The following is a 23272-nucleotide window of genomic DNA, read 5'->3' on the forward strand; positions in this document are numbered from 1 at the left end:
GTGTCTAAGAATCCTCAGTATCTCTCCAGGAATTACCATTATATTCATTAATGGTATAAACTGATAAGCTGAGAATTGCAGTTGCAGAGTATTGCACATGCATTCATATAGATGGTTTCATAAAAACAAATATGGCTTATACAATATTGATCATTATAAAAGCATGTATGTGCCCAAATACTAAATTGGTCCCTTTAATAAAATATCAGACTTTTGTCTACTTAACTAGACATATTATATTTTATAAAGAAGAGCAATACATTAAAATAATTCTAGGACCTTTAACTCCCTCTTTTACACAGACTGTATCTTTGAAAAGTGTTAGTGGACTGATGAAATATATATGGAGAAATTAAAATACTAAATAATGGAAGTTATTCCTATGAATTTGAAGAAAGGAAAGGATCATAGTCCACTAAAAATGCAGATTAAATCCATTCACATTTTTTGAAACACCAGTCATGTCTGAGTTCATAAATACCATACAGTAAAATCACTGAAGATATATTTGCCCCCAAAATTGGAAAAAATGATTTATGCCTTGTGAAGTGAAAAAAGAAGACTGCAAAACAATGAAGATATTTGTGAGATGATGACAAACAAGAAAATATCAAATTTAAAGGAAAATATGAATATTTGGTTCTTTCAAGCAAATTAAAAGACAAGGCATATAGGAAAAAAAGTTTGCACTGAGGATAAATAGCTGGGTAATACGCAGTTATTCAAAACAACCTCCAGGCGCCGCTGTCGACCAAAGGGAAGAGAACAGTTCTCATTTCTGCAGGAGAGTCAAGCCAGTGCTTTCCTGTTTTTCGGCATATATCAGAAAGCAGTTGCTGGCTGCTCCAGTGCACCTCAAGAGTCCAGTAAATAGTCTTACCTTGGAATCACAAAAGTCTAGGGTACTGTCATTGATTTTCAAAAAAAAATATCCCAGAGAAACCTTGAAAAGAAGCTTCCTGGAGAGATCAAGAAAAGCAGAAGAGCGTCAGAGAAGCTGTTACAATGCAAAGTCAGGTACTGTTTCCCTTCTTCCTGTCTTTGTTCTATGGGGCCATCTCCCAGCCCATTCAATACTCAATTCCAGAGGAGCTGGCCAAGGACTCTCTGGTGGGGAACCTTGCCAAAGATCTGGGGCTCAGTGTCCAGGAGTTGCCAGCTCGAAAACTGCGAATTAGTGCAGAGGATTATTTCAATGTTAGTGCGGAGAGTGGGGACTTGTTAGTGAGCGGCAGGATAGATCGAGAGAAGATTTGCGGGAGAAAATCTGAGTGTGCACTGGAATTTGAATTGGTCACTGAGAACCCAATGAATATTTTCCACGTGATTGTTGCAATCCGAGATATTAATGATAACGCACCACATTTCATTGCAAAAGAGATTGAATTAGAAATCTGTGAGTCAGCATTACCAGGGGTAAAATTCCCTCTGGATTCTGCACAAGATGCAGATGTAGCAAGTAACTCACTGAAGATATATACTATCAGCCCCAATGAACACTTCTCTCTGTTGACAAAGGAAAGCCCAGATGAAAGTAAATACCCAGAATTACTGCTGGAAAAACCTCTAGACAGGGAACATCAGAGTTCCCATCACTTAATCCTAACCGCCATCGATGGTGGGGAACCACCTCTAAGTAGTACCACCCACATCAGGATCAAAGTCACTGACGCCAATGATAATGCTCCAGTGTTCAGCCAGGATATATACAGAGTTAGTCTCAAAGAAAACATGCCCCAGGGAACCTCTGTGCTTCGGGTGATGGCCACAGACCAGGATGAAGGCATTAATGCAGAGATCACCTATGCTTTCCTCAATGCCCCCACAAGTAGTAGCCTCATTTTCCATCTCAATCCAAATACTGGCGTTATCACAACTACTGGCACTTTGGACTTTGAAGAAAGGAATAGATATGTGCTGGGTGTGGAAGCCAAGGATGGAGGGGTACACACAGCTCACTGTAATGTTCAGATTGAAGTTGTTGATGAAAATGACAATGCCCCAGAGGTGACATTCGTGTCCTTTTCTAACCAAATTCCAGAGGACTCAAACCTTGGAACCGTAATAGCCCTCATTAAAGTGCGAGATCAGGATTCTGGGCAAAATGGTCTGGTGACCTGCTATATTCAGGAAGAGGTTCCCTTTAAATTAGAATCGACTTCCAAGAATTATTACAAGCTGGTGATTGACAGGGCCCTAAACCGGGAACAGATTGCAGAGTACAACGTTACTATCACTGCCACCGACAGGGGAAAGCCACCCCTTTTCTCCACAGCAAGCATCACCCTCTACATTACTGACATCAACGACAATGCACCGGTTTTCCAACAGGCTTCTTACACCGTTCATGTAGCTGAGAACAACCCTCCAGGTGCCTCCATCACTCAGGTCAGTGCGTATGACCCCGACTTGGGCCCCAACGGCCAAGTCTCCTACTCCATCGTGGCCAGCGACCTGGAGCCTCAGGTGCTGTCGTCCTATGTGTCGGTGAGTGCACACAGTGGGGTGGTGTTTGCCCAGAGAGCCTTCGACCACGAGCAGCTACGCGTCTTCCAGCTGACGCTGCAGGCGCGCGACCACGGCTCACCAGCGCTCAGCGCCAACGTCAGTCTGCGAGTGTTGGTGGGAGACCGCAACGACAATGCCCCGCGGGTGCTGTACCCCGCGCTGGCGCCCGATGGTTCAGCGCTCTTCGACACTGTGCCGCGAGCGGCGGAACCCGGCTACCTGGTCACCAAGGTGGTAGCGGTGGACGCTGACTCAGGACACAATGCCTGGCTATCCTACCACGTGCTGCAGGCCAGCGATCCCGGCCTCTTCAGCCTGGGGCTGCGCACCGGCGAGGTGCGCACAGCGCGTGCCTTGGGCGACAGGGATGCGACTCGCCAGCGCCTACTAGTTGCTGTGCGAGACGGTGGACAGCCACCCCTTTCGGCCACCGCCACACTGCACCTGATCTTCGCGGATAGCCTGCAAGAGGTGTTGCCAGACCTCAGCGACGACCCTCTGCCCACTGACCCCCAGACTGAGCTGCAGTTTTACCTGGTGGTGGCCTTGACCTTGATTTCTGTGCTGTTCCTTCTGGCGGTGATTCTAGCTATTGCCCTGCGCCTGAGACACTCCTTCAGTTCTGCCGCCTGGGGTTGCTTTCAGTCTGGTCTCAGTTCCAAGTCTGAACCTGTGGGTCCCTTCAACTATGGCGAGGGGACTATGCCCTATTCCTACAATCTATGCGTTGCCTCACATTCTGCAAAGACAGAGTTTAATTTTCTCAACATAACCCCTGAAGCGGCTCCCCCTCAGGATCTCCTGTGTGATGACCCTTCTGTAGCTGATTGTGCCAATAATGAAGATCTTAAACTCTCTTGCGATTCTTCTTTTTCCTCACACGTAAGTTTTCATAAACCTATTTACATTTTATGTATTGTAGTCACTTCTCAATTGTGCATAATTAATTTTGGCCAATTTTCATGGTTCTTAAAGGAAGGTTGTCTGCAGAATGTGAGGCAAGGAATAGGTGGAAAGGTGGAGATGAGTTCTTTGATTGCTCAATCAAAATTACCTGAGTACTAATTTTCAGTCTTTACTTTTGGCATTTCTCTACAGTTGGCAATTCTTGCTAGGGAGCTGTTTCCTAGACATCAACACCCTTAGTAATAGCAATGCCCTTTCTTAGTTGATGTGTGAAACTATTTTTAAGTTTATACTTAACCCTTTATTAATGTGTCCACAGCATCTTTCTGCCCAAATTAAAGCTCACGTTTATTTTCATCAGCCACATTCTAGTTGTTTACCTTTTTGCTGAAACATATTTGTTTAATGCAGCCTTCCAATAATTAAGCTTCTTAGCACTTATATTATCTCAAGTAGCAAAGACTGTCACATTTGAATCACTAACTTTGGATCAATATTATTCTCACTAACACTTTCACTTAAGGATATTTCATAATATTCTTAACTTTCTTACTTTTATGCTGTTTCTACCTTATTATTATTATAAGAGGAAATGAGATTAACATTTTTATTTATAAAGCATTTTCTCTATGTCTTATTATTCCTTTACTATTTCTGAGAATTGAGTCAAATAAACAAGCATTTAGAGATTTTTATGCATATCACCAAATTTATTTCCAAAACATATCATTTTAATCTCATACTCCCCATCAATTTAAGGACTGCGAAAATACCTTTAATGTACTCTCTCAAAGTTTGAAGACTTTAGGATTCTGTATAGTAAGTAGACTTTTGTGTCTCATTACAATATAAGTCATTCCTCTTTTTTTCTGGTGCTGGGGATCAAACCCAGAATTCCATTCATTCTAGGCAAGTGCTCAACCACAGAGCTACATCTCCAAATGCCCTCCCCAATTTGAGTCTTTTTTATGTGCTAATTGTGAAATGAGGAATCATCTCAAGAACTGGTGACTTCCTATTTTATCTCAAGTTACTTAGTAAAGCTATGAAACATGCAATAGTAATTCATATGTAACTACTAAAATATTACCTTTACTGGTTATTTTTAAAATCAAGGCTATAGGAAACTTAGAAATAATGGTCAAATAATACCATTTGTAATGATAAAATAAGATCACTGGTGTCTTATATGAAAAAAAAAGGCACTGAAATATTATCTGTTCTTTACAGTGCAGTTTAACTTTTCTTTTTATCCCGAATTTTTTTTCTAACATCAGAGTTACTTACCACTTATATGAGGCTTTACATTTTCATGGGAAGTTCATTCACTAAACATTGAAAAATATTTGTTGCATGCCCACTATATATGCAAGTTGCTGTTATGAAGGTTGAGTACACTGCTGTGAACAACACAGTAAGAGGTATACGTGCGGCCTAGAAGGTCCTGTATACAAAATTACAAGCAAATTCTATTTCAAAACATAGAATCATTTTTGACCAGCCCCTTTGCACAGCAATAAGACTGTCTCCTGAACAACAGGAATTTTCTTGTAATGGAATTGAAAATTTGCCCCAGGTTTGAAAGGTTGAACTCAAATGAGGAAACTTGGTTCTGCATAGTTAGGGACTAGAGCTGGATCTCCAAGTTCTATGGCCACTGTCTTTTCATCCATAGTTTTCCTCCATTTTTCAAATTCACCCTCGTTCATGGGAGGAATTAACGTGTCCGTCACACAATACACTGTACTGAAAATGGGCTATGGGGATGAAGAATGCAAAAACTGAAAAGAGGTTAAAGCGTTCTTTGCCCCCAAATTCACCACATTATTTCTCTAAGAAAATTAATAACTTTATAATAAAGTTTATTGTAGAGGAAGCTTTGGGTCATTCCTGGATTTTCATTGCAAATTAAACAACAAGAATTTGGCTTTTATTCTCCCTGGGAGAAATAAGATTAGGAATGGAAAAGGTATAGAAAAGTGGGTACTTTATTATCTAGAATAAATTGCAATAACAGGTTAGGACTCTGAGTGTCGCTGTTCACCAATCGGGGGGGAAAAGGATCAGAAATTGAATTCGAACAAGATTTCCGCAGCACAAAGAACTGGTTCTGAGGCTTTAGGAAAGCTTCAGACTGGACCCCCGAGAGCTCCAGCATCCAGTGATGAAGGTACATTATCTTAGAACCAACAGATCGTAGGACTCCTCGGGCCTCCACAGAGAGAACACCCAAGCCCAGGCTATTCCGGAGAAGGGCTGTAATGGCGGCTAATCTTTATTCACCAGACTTCAGCGGACTGATCTGTATCTGCATTCTCCTGGGGGCCCTGTGGGAAATACAGGCGGAACAGATCCGCTATTCCGTGCCTGAGGAGCTGGAGAAAGGCTCTGCAGTGGGCAACATTGCCAAGGACCTGGGGCTGGAGCCCCGGAAGCTCACGGAGCGCGGAGTCCGCATCGTCTCCAGAGGTAAAACACAGCTCTTTGCTCTGAACCCGAGAAGCGGCAGCTTGGTCACCGCTGGCAGGATAGACCGGGAGGAGCTCTGTGACAGATCTCCAAAGTGCCTAGCAAACCTGGAAATTTTCCTAGAGGACAAAGTGAAGATTTTTGGAATAGAGGTGGAAATAATCGATGTTAATGATAACTCACCCACCTTTGGAATAGAGCAGAGGGAAATAAAAGTTGCTGAAAGTGAAAGCCCTGGAACACGATTTCCTCTGCCTGAAGCTTTTGATCCGGATGTAGGGGTAAATTCTCTGCAAGGTTACCAGCTCAGCTCAAATGTTCACTTCTCGCTGGATGTGCAAAGCGGGGCAGATGGAATAAAATATCCGGAGTTGGTGCTGGAGCGCGCCCTAGATCGAGAAGAAGAGGCGATTCATCACCTGGTCCTCACTGCCTTTGATGGAGGTGACCCAGTTCGTTCTGGCAGTACCAAGATTCAGGTAACACTTCTGGACACCAATGATAATGCTCCTGTATTCACTCAGCCAGAGTACCACATAAGTGTTCAGGAGAACTTGCCTATGGGCACCCGGCTACTCACCATAAAAGCCACTGATCCTGATGAAGGAACCAACGGAGAAATAACTTATTCTTTCCGAAAAGTGAGAGACAAAATATCCCAGCTATTCCAGTTGAATTCTCTAACTGGAGACATAACAATATTGGGGGATCTAGATTATGAGGACTCTGAATTTTATAACATAGATGTAGAAGCTCATGATGGACCTGGTCTCCGAGCCAGAAGTAAGGTACTGGTGACGGTTCTGGATGTAAATGACAATGCTCCAGAAGTCACAATTACCTCTCTCACCAGCTCAATCCAAGAATCCTCTTCTCTAGGTACAGTAATTGCACTTTTCAATGTGCATGATAGTGACTCAGGGGAGAATGGACTCGTCACTTGTTCTATTCTGGATAATCTGCCATTCAGGCTTGAAAAGACCTATGGAAATTATCATCGACTCTTGATACACAGAACTCTAGACAGGGAAGAAGTTTCAGAATATAACATCACAGTAACTGCCACTGACCATGGAACTCCACCTCTGTCTACAGAGACTTATATCTCACTGCAGGTGGTAGACATCAATGATAATCCACCCACCTTCACTCATGCATCCTATTCTGCCTACATTCTGGAAAACAACCCCAGAGGAGCCTCCATCTTATCCATGACAGCCCAGGACCCTGATAGTGGTGAGAATGCCCAAGTCACCTACTCTCTGACAGAGGACACTGTCCAGGGGACACCTTTGTCTTCCTATGTCTCCATCAACTCTAACACTGGTGTTCTGTATGCACTGTGCTCATTTGATTATGAGCAGCTCCAACATTTGAAGCTACTGGTGACAGCCAGGGACAGTGGGAACCCTCCACTCAGCAGCAATGCATCCCTGAGCCTGTTTGTGCTGGATCAGAATGACAACATCCCTGAAATCCTATATCCCACCCTCCCCACTGATGGTTCTACTGGTGTGGAGCTGACACCTCGTTCTGCAGAGTCTGGATATCTGGTGACCAAGGTGGTGGCAGTGGACAGAGACTCAGGACAGAATGCCTGGCTGTCCTACCGCCTGCTCAAGGCAAGTGAGCCAGGACTCTTCTCAGTGGGACTGCATACCGGTGAGGTGCGCACAGCACGGGCCCTACTGGATAGAGATGTGCTGAAGCAGAGTCTTGTGGTGGCTGTCCAGGACCATGGCCAGCCCCCTCTCTCAGCCACTGTCACACTCACCATAGCTGTGGCAGACAGCATTCCTGATGTCCTGGCAGATTTGGGCAGCATCAGGACCACCGACTCTGATGATTCAGACCTCACCCTCTACTTGGTAGTAGCAGTGGCTGCTGTCTCCTGTGTCTTCCTTGCCTTTGTCATCTTGCTATTGGCACTCAGGCTACGACGCTGGCACATGACTCGTCTACTTCATGCTGCAAGTAGTGGGTTTACTGGCATGTCTGCCCCGCAATTTGTAGGCATGGATGGGATGCAGGCTTTCCTGCAGACCTATTCGCATGAGGTCTCCCTCACTGCAGACTCCAGGAAGAGCCACCTGATCTTCCCTCAGCCCAACTATGCAGACACGCTCATCAGCCAGGAGAGCTGTGAGAAAAATGAGCCTCTTCTGGTATCTCAGGATTTAGTTGAAACTAAAGGAGACCCCAATCCTCAGGTGAGTCAATCCTGTAATAGACCCTACCATACTAAAACATAGGCACAGTTTTGTAAATGTCGCCAATTATGTTAAGATGTGTAGTATACCAAATAAAAGCACCTCTTTATTAATATTTTGTTGCTTTAATGGGGAGGAATAATAATTATAAATAACATATACTAAACAAAAGAAGTTATTCATTCATTTCTTTTTCTTTTCTTTTTGGAAATGGTGAGAATTGAATCCAGGTCCTTGGATATGCTAGGCAAGCACTACATTACAAGCTATCTCCCCAGTGGTGATCATTTATTATTTTCTTTAGTCTTCATTCAGTTGTACTTTTAGTAGGAATGTCTTAATTTTATGCCTATAAGTCACTGTATTTATTTATTTATTTATTTTGATACCAGGAATTGAACTCAGGGGCACTTACCACTGAGCCATATAACTAGTCTTTTTTTGTATTTTATTTAGCAACAGAGTCTCACTGAGTTGCTAAGTGCCTTCCTAAGTTGCTGAGGCTGGCTTTGAACTCTCCATCCTCCTGCCTCAGCCTCCCAAGCTGCTGGCACGCACCACTGAGCCTGAGCCTAGCTCCACTCATTCTTTTAAATGCTGCTTTCTCATATGTATTGCTAAAAGGTTAGATAAGACTTGTGAAATAGAAGGCAATTGTATACATTTATGTTTATAGCATTCTTTCTCATGATGCTAATGTTGAATGTGGACTACATATTTTAAAAATTTCCTCATTTTACACTCTACCATGCTTTACTTGAGGCTTACTTTTCTTTCGTTTTTCATTTAAATCAGACAGTGACAATTTATAATAATGGAGGAAATGTTTAACTTTTAGAAATAATTTTAATAAGGTTATTATCTCAATGGAAATGGTATATTTCAAATTTTGCTGTTACTGATCTGAGATACACCAGCAATGAATTTGTGTGATTCCTTTGGTGCAATTCCATGATTACCAAAAATATCGCCCATTCTGTTTCACTCATATTTAAGTAAATTGCAAGAGAACATTTTTTTGTGGTGCTGGGTATGAAACCCAGGGCCTTGAGCATGCTAGGCAAGTGCTTAACTACTGAGTTACATATACCACCAGACCTGTAGGAGTTTTTAACAGCTTCTAAATTACATATCACAGCATCACTGCTGAGTCCCACCTTGGTTTCTAAGGAAAGCATAACTTTTTGAAGTCTTTTTTTTTCATCAGCTAACCCTCTTACAAAGACTGTGTGACTTGGATTCCGAACTTGTATAATTCATGATGCTTAGTAAATTGACTTCATCCCTATCCATCCCTATTCCTACAAATAGTTCTCAAATAGTTCTATCACTGTGTGGCACCGAAATGAACTGATACAGGATAAAATGTTTTGTGTGTAAGAGATATATAAGTTTTGTTCCTTTTGATTTCATATAGTTCTGTAGGTTTGTTCACAATTCCTGAATGCCCATGCCTGAGCAATATAGTACTTTTTCGATATCTGGAAGCTGTAGCAAGATTATGGATTATGGCTCATCCCAATTTCAGAAGGAGAGTTGTAATTTCTACATGGTTTTGTATTCATGGGAAGCTGTGGTGCAAATGAATAAGTTCAAATGAGATACGATGTAATATGCTAAGTTGAGGGGAAGAAAGAGGAAATAAGTGAATATTTCACATATAATTTCATAACGCTCAGTTTATCTACAACTGGATCAAATATATTCAGATGTTGGCATTAAGAATATGTTCCAGAATCAAACAGGTACATGTTTTAATGCCTAAAAAAAACATAGATAATTTATAACCTACTATCAATGGGAAATATGTTTTTGTTTGAATGGGCACTATGTTTCTCTTAGAAAATAATATTTCTGATTTTAAAATTATTGTATATCACATGGTGGACAACTAGATAGCTATAAGAAAGAAATGAGGAACTTCTTTCTGTAGTGGTATGAGATAATCTTTAAGATATGCTGAATCCCCCACACTATATGTATTTAAATATATAAATATAAATAGGCATATGTAAACAAGGTGAAAAGCATGGTATGTTGTATGCTCGCATTTGTGTAAAAGGGGGATAACATTTATTAAAATCTGCATTATATAACACATGTCTCTGGAAGAATACACATGACACCACAAAACACTTATTTCACTTGAGAATAAATGTTTTACACAATACAGAGACCAGATTAAAAATATGCAATATGTATCTTCGGAATTTGGAACAATATCAATATACAATCTATTTAAATACAAATAAATACTCTATGATTTTAAAAAAGAAAAGGGGAAGTAAACTTCAAACGTTTACAAGCCATTAGTGCAGTTCCCTGGGAAAACCTCTGGGCGTCGCTGTAAGTCAAAAGAAAAGAGTATGGGAAGACGCGTTTGGGAGACTCAGAGGACAACTTCCTGCTCAAACCACACACATAGAAGAGGTCAGTACAAATTCAGATACAGAAAACAAAAGCAGGAAAAGTGACCCTACCTGGGATTCTGTCATCCAGAGGAGGGCTTGTTCCTTCTACCAGCACAGAATCAGGGCAGCGGACAGAGACAGACGATGACGCCAAGCGCTGGGAGGAGCAGGCGGGGGCTGTGGCTGCAGGTACTGTTGCCCTTCTTGCTGTCTTTGTTCTGCCCGGCTCTCCCAGACCAAATCCACTACCCGATTCCGGAAGAGCTGGATAAGAACACAGTGGTAGGAAACCTCGCCAAGGATCTGGGACTCAGTGTCCTGGATTTGCCAGCCCGGAAACTGCGGATTAGCGCAGAAAAGGAGTATTTCACTGTAAATCCAGTGAACGGGGACTTATCTGTGGCTGACAGAATAGACCGAGAGCAAATTTGCGGGAAGCAGCTTCAGTGTATTCTGGATTTTGATATTGTCGCTGAAAATCCATTTAATATTTACCATGTAGCAGTAATTGTGCAGGATATAAATGACAACACTCCGTTATTCAAACAGAGTAAAATTGATTTAAAAATTGGAGAATCCACTAAGCCAGGTACAACATTTCCATTAGACCCAGCTCTGGACTCAGATGCTGGTCCTAATTCACTGCAAAGATATCACCTTAATGACAATGAATACTTTGATCTCACAGAGAAACAGGCTCCAGATGGACGTAAATATCCTGAGTTGATTTTGAAACATTCTTTGGACAGAGAGGAGTACAATTTTCATCAGTTGGTTCTAACAGCTGTGGATGGGGGGGACCCACCTCAAAGTGGCACCACCCAGATCCAAATTCAAGTCACCGATGCCAATGATAACCCTCCAGTGTTCAGTCAGGATGTGTACAGGGTCACCCTGCAGGAGAACGTTCCCCCAGGCTTCTCAGTGCTTCGGGTGACTGCCACTGACCAGGATGAGGGTGTCAATGCAGAAGTCACCTATTCCTTTCATAATGTGGATGAACAAGTGGAACATTTTTTCAACTTAGACAAAAGAACAGGAGAAATCACAACAAAGGCTAATTTGGATTTCGAAATTGCTAACAGTTACACTCTGAGTATAGAAGCAAAAGATCCTGGAGATCTAGCATCCCATTGTAGTATCCAAGTTGAAATTATCGATGAGAATGATTGTGCACCTGAAGTGATTGTGACTTCAGTATTTGCTCCCCTGCCAGAAGATTCACCACCAGGAACAGTGATCGCATTGATAAAAACAAGAGACAGAGACTCAGGAAAAAATGGAGAAGTTTACTGCGAAATCCGTGGACATGAAGAGTTTATATTGAAACCTTCCTTGAAGAACTACTACAAGCTACTGACAGACAGGGTTCTAGACCGGGAGGAGATCCCAGAATACAACATCACCATCACAGCCATTGACAGGGGAAAGCCACCCCTCTCCTCCACCATAAGAATCACCCTGCACATCTCGGATGTCAACGACAATGCACCGGTTTTCCAACAGGCTTCTTACATCGTCCATATAGCTGAGAACAACCCTCCAGGTGCCTCCATCACTCAGGTCAGTGCGTATGACCCCGACTTGGGCCCCAACGGCCAAGTCTCCTACTCCATCGTGGCCAGCGACCTGGAGCCTCAGGTGCTGTCGTCCTATGTGTCGGTGAGCGCACATAGTGGGGTGGTGTTTGCCCAGAGAGCCTTCGACCACGAGCAGCTACGCGTCTTCCAGCTGACGCTGCAGGCGCGCGACCACGGCTCACCAGCGCTCAGCGCCAACGTCAGTCTGCGAGTGTTGGTGGGAGACCGCAACGACAATGCCCCGCGGGTGCTGTACCCCGCGCTGGCGCCCGATGGTTCAGCGCTCTTCGACACTGTGCCGCGAGCGGCGGAACCCGGCTACCTGGTCACCAAGGTGGTAGCGGTGGACGCTGACTCGGGACACAATGCCTGGCTATCCTACCACGTGCTGCAGGCCAGCGATCCCGGCCTCTTCAGCCTGGGGCTGCGCACCGGCGAGGTGCGCACAGCGCGTGCCTTGGGCGACAGGGATGCGACTCGCCAGCGCCTATTAGTCGCTGTACGAGACGGTGGACAGCCACCCCTTTCGGCCACCGCCACGCTGCACCTGATCTTCGCGGATAGCCTGCAAGAGGTGTTGCCAGACCTCAGCGACGACCCTCTGCCCTCTGACCCCCAGACTGAGCTGCAGTTTTACCTGGTGGTGGCCTTGGCCTTGATTTCTGTGCTGTTCCTTCTGGCGGTGATTCTAGCTATTGCCCTGCGCCTGAGACACTCCTTCAGTTCTGCCGCCTGGGGTTGCTTTGAACCAGGCTTGAGTTTCAAGTCTGGACCTGGGGTTCTCCCCAGTCACAGTGAGGGAACATTGCCCTATTCTTATAATGTGTGTGTTGCCTCACAATCAGCTAAAACAGAGTTTAATTTTCTCAATGTGACACCAAAAATGGCTCCTCCTAAGGATCTCCTCTGTGAAGATGCTTCTTGGGTACCACAAATGAATCATGTCCACACTGATGTTCCCTTTGTCTCAGATACTATTTCAAAGGTGAGTTTTAATTTATTTATTTTCACTTGTGGTCTCCATATTCTTTTAAAAACATGTAACTGGGATGGACACTCCATTGCATATTTCATTGTCTTGTAAGTCAGATTTGGTTAATGTTCTGCCTTAATTATCTTAATCTTTTCTAACCAAACCTTAAATATTGGTTTTCTTTCTGAAGTATGAAGTTTATTTGTCCATAAGGGTTTACCACAAGAAATACTCTTTTTCTTCCTTATCTTTATATTCCTTTTGTCTGAAAGTTGATTACAGTGGAGAATTTAAGCAATTCCTTTAACCTGCAGGGTAAATTTTAACTTTACTTCCTCTTGAACTCATAACACTTCAGACTTAAGAGATTATTCATCTTAAGAGTTTGTGGAAATAGTGGGGTGAGCTATCCAGGATAATGACTTGCTAACAACAGAACATAGGTAAGACATTGTTCACTGATTTGAAGATCAACACTCTTTAAATGTCAGCAAGCTGAGTGTCCTGGGATCCCAGAATTTTTTTTTCAGTGCTGGGGATCAAACCCAGGGCCAATATGTTAGGCAAATGCTCCACCACTGAGCTACATCCTTAAACCCCAGATGTATTTTTAAAGGATGAACAGTGTTCAAGGATTGAGGTATCTGTTACTAAGAGTGCATTTCAATAAATGTGAGAAATCATTCCCTTTCCAATAAACTGTTCCTGAGAAAAATTGCCCATTGAAGAAAATTATGCAACCTGTGTTTATGTCATTTCTACTAAACATTACTTAAAACTTTATGGCTTTTAATTTTAACAATATAGATGTAGAACATCTTCATTTAAAATTTTTTTCTATCAAGGTATCATTAAGTAAAAATTGCTTTTCTCACTTGATTGACTCTTTGAAATGTCTATTTTTCCAGCCATAATGTTTTTATTTATCTATTATCATGGAAAGGTAACAACACTAAATATCTGTCTCAACATGAAAACACTCAACCTCTACTCAGTAAATATCTAGGTACACTTTTCTATATAGATGATAAACTAAAGCCCAGTCCTCCACAGTCATTATCTTAATTTCTACCAAAAGTTTGTCACTGTAAAATGTCTAACTATACATATTTGAATAAGGTAATAGGAAAATATAATTAATGTGCAGTTAACCCAACTCAAACTCAGTGCAGCTGCAGCTGCCATATCCTTAGATTAAAAATCTAGAAACTTTCTCAAAGACTTCACAAGTAACAGAGACTTATACTTTTCTGCATGTGACAGCTAATAGAATTTTCAAATCAGTAGGCCTTTTTGAGAAGTTGTAAGAACTGGATTGGACTCCTTGGCATTCTTATGTACAAATGGGAAGGCTTTCCTAAATGTATGCTAATATAAAAAAGATGCAATCTTGAAACTGACAGAGGTAAAAATTTAGGTATCCTAATTAAATTCAATATGAGTAAGAAGTAAATAAAGGATCTAGGTTCAATGGCACATATAATAAAACTTCTAAGAAAGTAAAAAAGAATATAATAATTGGACTTAGGAAGTTGTGAAAGTATTTCATAATTGAAACTTGATTAAATATAAACAATGTCAACAATACATTAAGTATATACAAAATTGTTGGAAATAAAAATATAGCTAAACTTATGGAAAATAAAAATAGAATCGGTGTAGTAACTGATTAGGACTCTGAGCGTCGCTGTTCACCAAAGTGGGAAAGAAGTCGTCACAGAAGCAACCCGACTCTCGGCTTCCATACTAAACACGACTAGGCAAGCTTCTGGAGAAAATCGCCCATTCCAATTCCGCCAAAAAAATATGCTGTTCTCGGTTTTAAAGAAATAAGGAAAGAGCAGGCTGAACCCGGTCTAAGAAAAATTGAGGGAAGAGAAAGCAATGGCGGATCTACCCAGGCGCTGGTGCTGCGGAGACCTGCTTTTGTCCTTCATGCTTCTGGGAATGCTGTGCCAGTCAGGATCCGGGCAGATCCGCTATTCGGTGGCTGAGGAGTTAGAGAAAGGTTCCTTCGTGGGCGATATCGCCAAGGACCTGGGGTTACAACCCCAGGAGCTGGCGGAGCGCGGAGTCCGCATCGTCTCCAGAGGTAGGACGCAGCTTTTCTCTCTGAACCCGCGAAGCGGCAGCTTGGTCACAGGGGAAAGGATAGATCGGGAGGAGCTCTGCGCTCAGAGCGCGCGGTGTGTGATTAATTTTAACATCTTGGTTGAGAATAAAATGAAAATTTATGGAGTAGAAGTGGAAATAATTGATATTAATGATAACTTGCCGAGATTCCGGGATGAGGAATTAAAAGTAAAAGTTAACGAAAACGCAGCTGTAGGAACTCGCTTAGTGCTTCCCTTCGCACGAGATGCGGATGTGGGTGTGAACTCCCTCCAAAGTTACCAGCTCAGCACCAATCTTCACTTCTCCCTGGACGTGAAGAGCGGATCTGATGGGCAAAATTACCCTGAGTTGGTGTTGGAACGGCCCCTGGACCGCGAGAAAGAGGCTACTCACGACCTCCTTCTCACAGCCTTAGATGGCGGAGACCCAGTACTCTCTAGCACCACGCGGATCCGTGTGACAGTCCTGGATGCAAATGATAACGCGCCCCTCTTCACCCAATCCGAATACAGAGTGAGTGTTCCAGAGAGCATACCTGTGGGAACCCGGCTACTCACTCTAACCGCCACAGATGCAGATGAGGGAATCAATGGAAAAGTGACCTACTCTTATCGCAATGAAGAAGACAAAATTTCAAAGACTTTCCAACTTGATTCCTCTCTTGGGGAAATCACAACTATTCAATCGCTGGACTATGAAGAATCCAGATTCTATCTCATGGAAGTGGTAGCTCAAGATGGGGGTGCTCTTCTTGCTAGCGCTAAGGTGCTGGTCACAGTACAGGATGTGAATGACAATGCCCCAGAAGTGATACTCACTACTTTCAGCAGTTCTGTTTCTGAAGATTGTCTTCCTGGGACCATAATTGCACTGTTTAGCATACATGATGGTGATTCTGGGGAGAATGGTGAGACTTCATGTTCTATTCCAAGGAACTTGCCTTTCAAATTAGAAAGGTCAGTTGATAATTACTATCACCTATTAACAACAAGAGCTCTGGACAGAGAAGAGACTTCAGATTATAACATCACAATAACAGTTACTGACCATGGAACCCCACCCCTGTCTACAGAAAACCAAATCTCCCTGAAAGTAGCAGACATCAATGACAACCCACCTACCTTCTCTCAGACCTCCTACTCTACTTCCATCCCAGAAAATAATCCCAGAGGCGTCTCCATCTTCTCTGTGACAGCCCATGACCCTGACAGTGGTGACAATTCTAGGATCACTTACTCACTGGCAGAATATACATTAGAGGGAGTGCCTCTATCCTCTTATGTCTCCATGAACTCAGACACTGGTGTCCTGTATGCACTATGCTCCTTTGACTATGAGCAGTTAAGAGACCTGCAACTACTGGTGAAAGCCAGTGACAGTGGGAACCCTCCACTCAGCAGCAACGTGTCACTGAACTTGTTTGTGCTGGATCAGAATGACAACATCCCTGAGATCCTGTACCCCACCCTTCCTACTGATGGTTCTACTGGTGTGGAGCTGGCACCCCGCTCTGCAGAGCCTGGATACCTGGTGACCAAGGTGGTGGCAGTGGACAGGGACTCTGGTCAGAATGCATGGCTGTCCTACCGCCTGCTCAAGGCCAGTGAACCAGGGCTCTTCTCGGTAGGGCTGCACAATGGCGAGGTGCGCACAGCACGGGTGCTACTGGATAGAGACGCGCTCAAGCAGAACCTCCTGGTGGCTGTTCAGGACCATGGCCAGCCCCCTCTCTCAGCCACTGTCACGCTCACAATAGCTATGGCTGACAGCATCCCCGATGTTCTGGCCAATCTGGGTAGCATCAAGCCCCCCTCCTACTCTGACGATTCAGATCTTACACTCTACCTCGTGGTAGCAGTGGCTGCAGTCTCTTGTGTCTTCCTGGCCTTTGTCATTGTGATGCTGGCACTTAGACTACGACGTTGGCACTCCTCACGCCTGCTCCAGGTTTCCAGAGGCAGGTTGACTGGCATGCCCACCTCCCACATTGTGGGCGTGGATGGGATGCAGGCTTTCCTGCAGACCTATTCCCATGAGATCTCCCTCACTGCAGACTCCCGAAAGAGTCATCTGATCTTTCCCCAACCCAACTACGTGGACACTCTCATTAGTGAAGAGAGTTGTGAGAAAAGTGAACCTCTTCTGGTGTCTGATAAGGTAAATGCAAACAAAGAAGAACCAGGAATTGATAAGGTTAGTTCTTTCTTATGGTAAGAATGACTGGAGCATTTTCTTCCTTTGTTTCCTCAGTTTTCTGACACATTAAAAATCAGCTAATTAGGGCTGGGGATATAGCTCAGTTGGTGGAATGCTTGCCTAGCATGCACAAGGCCCTGGGTTCAATCCCCAGCACCACCAAACAGAAAAAAAAATCAATTAATTATTTAGTGAATCTTTATTTGCTTTATTGCAGAGTAACTTTATTTTGATTGATAATTGATGTTTTTCCATTTGTTTTCAATTGTTTTGAACTTGCTATGTTTTCTCAATCTGTACTCATTTTGGAATATCTGATAACAGTAGACTTAAGTGAAGTATATATCTTAAAATGGTAAACATAATCCTTTACTCAAAGATTTTGTTCGTTCAGAACAACTATTCTGTTAATAGAAGAGTCGTTCTGTGAATTCAAGTTGTTAGACATATGCACTCTTTTGAATATTTGCCTAGACACCATTAGTGAACATGTTTTGGAAAGATACTTGCAGGATTTGTATTTTAGTATACTTGAAGTTTTCATAAGGAAATCATTTACAGTACTCACATAAACCAGCGGACAAGTACAGAAACCTGTACAAAATCAGAAATGTAGAATTAACTTACAGTGATGATAATGTCTGTAGCATTGTGAAATCAGAAAAGTTTGGGTTAACCCATATAATTATTGCCTATTTGTTGAGGAAAGAAATCAGTGAGAAGAAACTTTAGAATTGTGTTTCATTCTGTGATACAGGTTATAGTCTCAAAAGAGATAATGCTACATTCAATATGTGTAACTATGTCATACGCTTGGCATCACTGGTTACGGGTAGCCACTTATCAGAATCAATATCTGCTAATATGCTTGCATTTCTATATGTGTTGGCACAATTCTGCTTTATTACAAGAGTCTAAGGTTTCTATTTGAAAAATCAATGCAACATAAGGATACCTTGAAATTATAAAATTTATTTCTGAGGAATGTATTCATCTTAATAGATTTTTCTTAGTGAAAATGCTAGTCTATGAGCTTCAAATTCATGAGCATGGGTCATATAAGGGAAGAAATACAACTACTTGATTTGATTCATTTTCTGCCATTTCTTTGCTGAAAATGATTTTCAGGTACTTCTTACTGGAAGATTTTAAATCTTTCAAATTTTATACATCCCACACTTTGAACACCAGTGGCAAATTATTAATAAATGGAAGAAAATTAGTAGGTGAATATTAGAGGGTGAATATAGATTATGTTACTCAACCATTGGAAAAATTTATTGACACATTTAGAAAACTAGAACCACTTGATTTTTATTTTTAAGCCTTTATTTAAATGACATCCAATTATATGTATATATGGACAATCCTAACCTCAATGTAAAATGTGCAGAATCACTGAATAGTTAGTGAATGCATCCAAAAAATAACAAAAGGTCTATATGATAGATGCTGACATCAATTGCTCCTACATGGAAACTCACTTTTCCATTACTTTTTAAAGAAAAAGTTATAGATTTGGGTATGTATCCTGAGTTAACTTTTGTGTGCAATAGAAAAATGTCTTTTAAATCTCACTAACCTACCAATAGTCTTTGCATTATAAAATGCTTGCTGCAACACTCAGTATATGTATTGTGTGTGTATATATATATATATATATATATATATATATATACACTTTCAAATAGTTGAATCTTTAATTTTATATGTGCTCTGAAAAGATAAATTTCCTGTGCTAATTGAAGTGTTCATACAATGGTGGAAAGTCATTTTGCTTGGCTGTTTTGAAGCAGGTTGTTTTTATTGAGTATATATTTTTAGTGGTTTGGGGATCAAATGCAAAGCCTTCCTCCTGCTAAGCAAGTACTCTACCACAGAGCTACATCTCTAGTAATGTTTTTTATGTTTGCATAAAGATGCCAGTGAATAGCTGTACAATGAGAAGTTGAACATGCTTTAAAGTTTTTCCCTTATAAGATGACTTCATATTGCTACACATCTGACAAGTTTTAGAGTAACAATATAGTATGTAGGTTAGATACTTTATGAGGACTTTCTAGTTTTGAAATGGAGTTAAAACTGTAAGACACCGTCAGAACCCAGAAATTGGTATTCTTATTGACAAAGGAAGAATGTCAATGAAAAATGTTGAGATCATCATATAATAACCTGGAGAACAAAGGAAAAATAGACAACATAAATGTCTTTCCTTGGATTATACTTGAGAAAAGTATAAGGACTCATACTTCACCCTCCCCCAAATCCAAGCAACTCACCATTTTTAAATTCATCATTTGGAAAGAAACAGTACAATTGAGGACAATTATAATGTAGTATTGAAAAACATCACTTATGAGTTTTTCAATCATACTCTTTTAATTAAAAGTAGACACTTTAACACTATTACTCTATTTCTACTTTATAAAAATTATAAGCCTCTTGCTTACCTATCAATTCTTTTGGGGGTAAAATAATAAAGGTAATATTTTCAGAAAGTGAAATATAGTACAAAACTAAGAGCTACAAGATTTAGTACTTGAAATAACAATACACATCATGTTGATGCTTCAACAGTTTTTATACTACATCTTCTGCAGTCACCAACATTTCCTTTTGTTTGCTTTTCTATTTGCTATTTTATTGAGTCCTCAGTTCTACTAAGGTAAACAGGGAAGACATTATTGTGACCATTTTATGAATATGGAAGCTAAAATTATGATGATGCTAACAACTTGAGCAAGTTTATCTCTGTTCTCTGATGAGTAAAACACATTTCATTTGGATGGATAAAGATCAAGTTCAGAGGAATGACAGCCACATTTAATATTTCAAATGTTCAAGTGTAGTCTCACATCAACTTCCTGCTGTGAAGATATCCATCAGAGAACCTCCCTACTGGCTTCTCCTTCCTAACAGTGTTGGCCACTGATTCAGATGAGGGTGACAATGCCAAGATCACCTACTCCTTTATCAATATTGGTAAAGCAGTGAGACAAGTTAGATGGCAAAATAGGGGAACTCACCACCACTGGAAGACTGGACTTTGAAGAGGGAGCTACACGCTTGGGGTAGAAACAAAAGATGGTGGGAGTCACACTGCACACTGTAAATTACAAATAGATATTTTGGATGAAAATGACAATGCCCTGGAGATTACTCTGGCTTCTGAATCCTAACATATAGAAAAAGATGCTGGGCTGGGGATCACTGTTGCTGTGCTCAATGTTGTGATCTAGATTCTGGATTTAATGAGAAAATCCTCCGCCAACTAAAAGGGAAATTTCCATTAGTTTAAGATACAAAACACATATATAGGTTGGTGACAGATAGTTCCCTGGACAGGGAGGAGATCCCAGAATACAAAGTCATTATTGTAGCCACCTACAAAGGCAATCTGCCCCTCTCCTACAGCACAAGTTTTACCCTATACATCACTGACATCAACAATAATGCTCTAGTTCTCTACCAGGTTCCTAGTTAGTCTATATAGCCTAAAACAACCCTCCTGGGGCCTCCACTGCTCAAGTTAGTGCCTTCAACCCAGACCTAGAGCCCAATGGCCAAGTCTTCTACTCCATCATGGCCAGTGACTTGGAGCCTTGGGCATTGTTATCCTACATGTCTGTGAGCGAACAGAGCCAGTGGTGTTCACACACTGAGCCTTCAACCATGAGCAGCTATGCTCCTTTGAGCTGACTCTGCAGGCTCATGACCACAGCTTACCCACACTCACCACCAACATGAGCCTGAGTGTATTGACCACCACAATGCTCCATGGGTACTATACCTGACACTGGTGCCTGACAGCTCAGCACTCTTCAACACTGTGCTGCAAGCCACGAAGGCCTGCTACCTGGTCACCAAGGAAGACACTGACTCAGGACACAATGCCTGGCTATCCTACCATGTGCCGCAGGCCACACAGGTGAGGTGTACACAGCGTGTGCCTTAAGCGACAAGGACGTGACCTGCCAGCACCTACTAGTCACTGTGCTTGATGGTGGTTAACCACCTCTTTTGGCCACTGCCACCCTGCTCCTGACCTTTGCTGACAGTCTACAGGAGGCACTACCAGAACTCAGCGACCATCCTGTGCCCTCTGACTCCCAGGGTGAGCTGCAGTTCTACCTGGTGGTGGCATTAGCCTTGATCTCAATGCTCTTTCTCCTGACAGTGATTCTGGACATCACCTTGCAACTACTACCCTCCTCTAACGCTACTGGTGGGGGCTGCTTTCAACCTGGTCTCTGCTCAAAGGCTGTACTGGAGATTCTCCCCACCTACAAGAAAGGGACTTTGCCTTATTTCTACAATCTCTGTGCTGCCTCACAGTCTTCAAAGACTGAGTTTAAATTTCTCAATATAAAACTTGAAAATGCTACACCATAATAGCTGTGTGATAAAAAAGGCTCTTGGTTTGACAGTTTTAATAAGGACAATCCCAACATGATTTCCAGTTTGATCCATTTGCAACAGGTGAGTTTCTTCAGTCTTTCATCCATCTGTGACTATAATTAAGTTTCAACTCATTAGAGATAAAAGGTATAAAGGTTAAATGTACCCTGATTTTGTTGGGTTTTATTAATTTTTCTAGACATGACGCTAGGAAATTCTTTGTAGGCTTATCTGTGCTGCAGTTGTTCTTTCCTGGAAAGTCTCCCTAAGCTCTGGGCATGGTGGCATATACCTGTAATTCCAGCTACTAGAGGACTGAGGCAGGAAGATCTCAAGTTTAAGGCCAGCCTGGGCAATGTAGTAAAACTGCATCTCAAACATTTAAAAACAAATTTAAATGACTGGGGATGTAGCTCAGTCATAGAGCAGCCTGTGTTCAATTCCCAGTACCAGGGAAAAAAGTATCTTTGTTGTGGTCTTAAAATTTTGAATTCTAAAACAATATAATCAGAAACAGTTTTAATAAAGTAGTGTCTCACACTGTCATTATGAGACATTATCTTTAAATAAACACAACTCTACACAGTTCAGTGACTTACTTCCCATAAGTAATCCTAAAATATATGTAATATAATAAACATATTAAAATGTATTTTAGGTAGCATTGATATTTTGCTTACTTTGCATGTTTTTAAAGGCATACACAGATGTATCCTATATCAGTTCACAACCTATATGTTAGTAGAAACTGCTAATGAGCCAAATGTGGTGGTGCATGCCTGTAATCCCAGCTACTTGGGAGACTGAAGCAGAAGAATTGCAAATTAGAAGCCAACCTCAGCAACTTATCAAGACCCTGTCTCAAAATTAAAAAGAAAATAGTCTGGGAATACAGTTCGGTGGTAAATCATAGCCCCCTGTTCAGTCTCCACTACGAAAAAGAAAAAAAAAAAAAAAAGACAAGTATATCTAAAAATGGCAACCAAGAGCTGGGTTGTTGCTCAGGGTTAGATGAGGGGTCCTGAGTTCACCCCAACATTGGAAACAAAAAATTAAAATAAGGTTGGATGCAGTGGCCATGTATGTTATCTCAAGAACCTGGTAAACTGATATAGGAGAATGAAAAGTTCAAAGCCAGTCCCAGCAACTTTCCAGACCCCTGTATCAAAATATAATAATAATAATAATAATAATAATAATAATAATAATAATAATGGGACTGGGATGTAGCTCAGTGGTAAAGTGCCCCTGGGTTCAATCTCCAGTACTGCAAATAAATAATTAGTTAACAATGACAATTCTGTAATTGCTGCTATAGTAGATTGTTTCAAAAATGTGTTTATGATTTTTGGTGTTTTTATTGAAACTGAAGACAAATGAAAATGGTGGAGTAGTGCAATAATTCAAAGGTTACAGAAAAGTGCAATATTTCTGTTCTCCAAGCTCCTAAGAGATATTTTCACAAAAATGAATAACACATTCCAGAAAACATTTAAAATTATTCAA

The 23272-nt window shown here is 41.6% G+C and overlaps 2 protein-coding genes and 1 pseudogene across 6 annotated transcripts in view; all 3 read left to right on the top strand.

Moving 5' to 3' along the window:
• Positions 1-23272, top strand: part of LOC124986722 (protocadherin gamma-C4) — a 171932-nt gene that overhangs the window by 17193 nt on the left and 131467 nt on the right. The window contains exon 1 of one of the 5 annotated variants that reach the window (XM_047555359.1): positions 5362-8093. The exons of 2 other annotated variants lie outside the window; for them this stretch is intronic. In XM_047555359.1, the coding sequence (XP_047411315.1) occupies positions 5676-8093 (2418 nt within the window). In that variant the 5' untranslated portion in view covers positions 5362-5675. Of the gene's footprint in view, positions 1-5361; positions 8094-10515; positions 13070-14794; positions 17366-23272 lie in introns of those variants that run through there. 2 more of the 5 variants (XM_047555357.1, XM_047555356.1) reach the window with 2 other exon arrangements.
• LOC124986723 (protocadherin gamma-B1-like) lies at positions 861-3951 on the top strand. Its single transcript, XM_047555377.1, has one exon. It carries the CDS (start codon positions 1006-1008, stop codon positions 3571-3573), a length of 2568 nt encoding a protein of 855 aa, XP_047411333.1. The 5' UTR covers positions 861-1005; the 3' UTR covers positions 3574-3951.
• On the top strand, positions 18486-21760 carry LOC124986908 (protocadherin gamma-B3-like; annotated as a pseudogene).

This window comes from Sciurus carolinensis, chromosome 6, assembly GCF_902686445.1.
Source record: "Sciurus carolinensis chromosome 6, mSciCar1.2, whole genome shotgun sequence".
Lineage (NCBI taxonomy): Eukaryota > Metazoa > Chordata > Mammalia > Rodentia > Sciuridae > Sciurus > Sciurus carolinensis.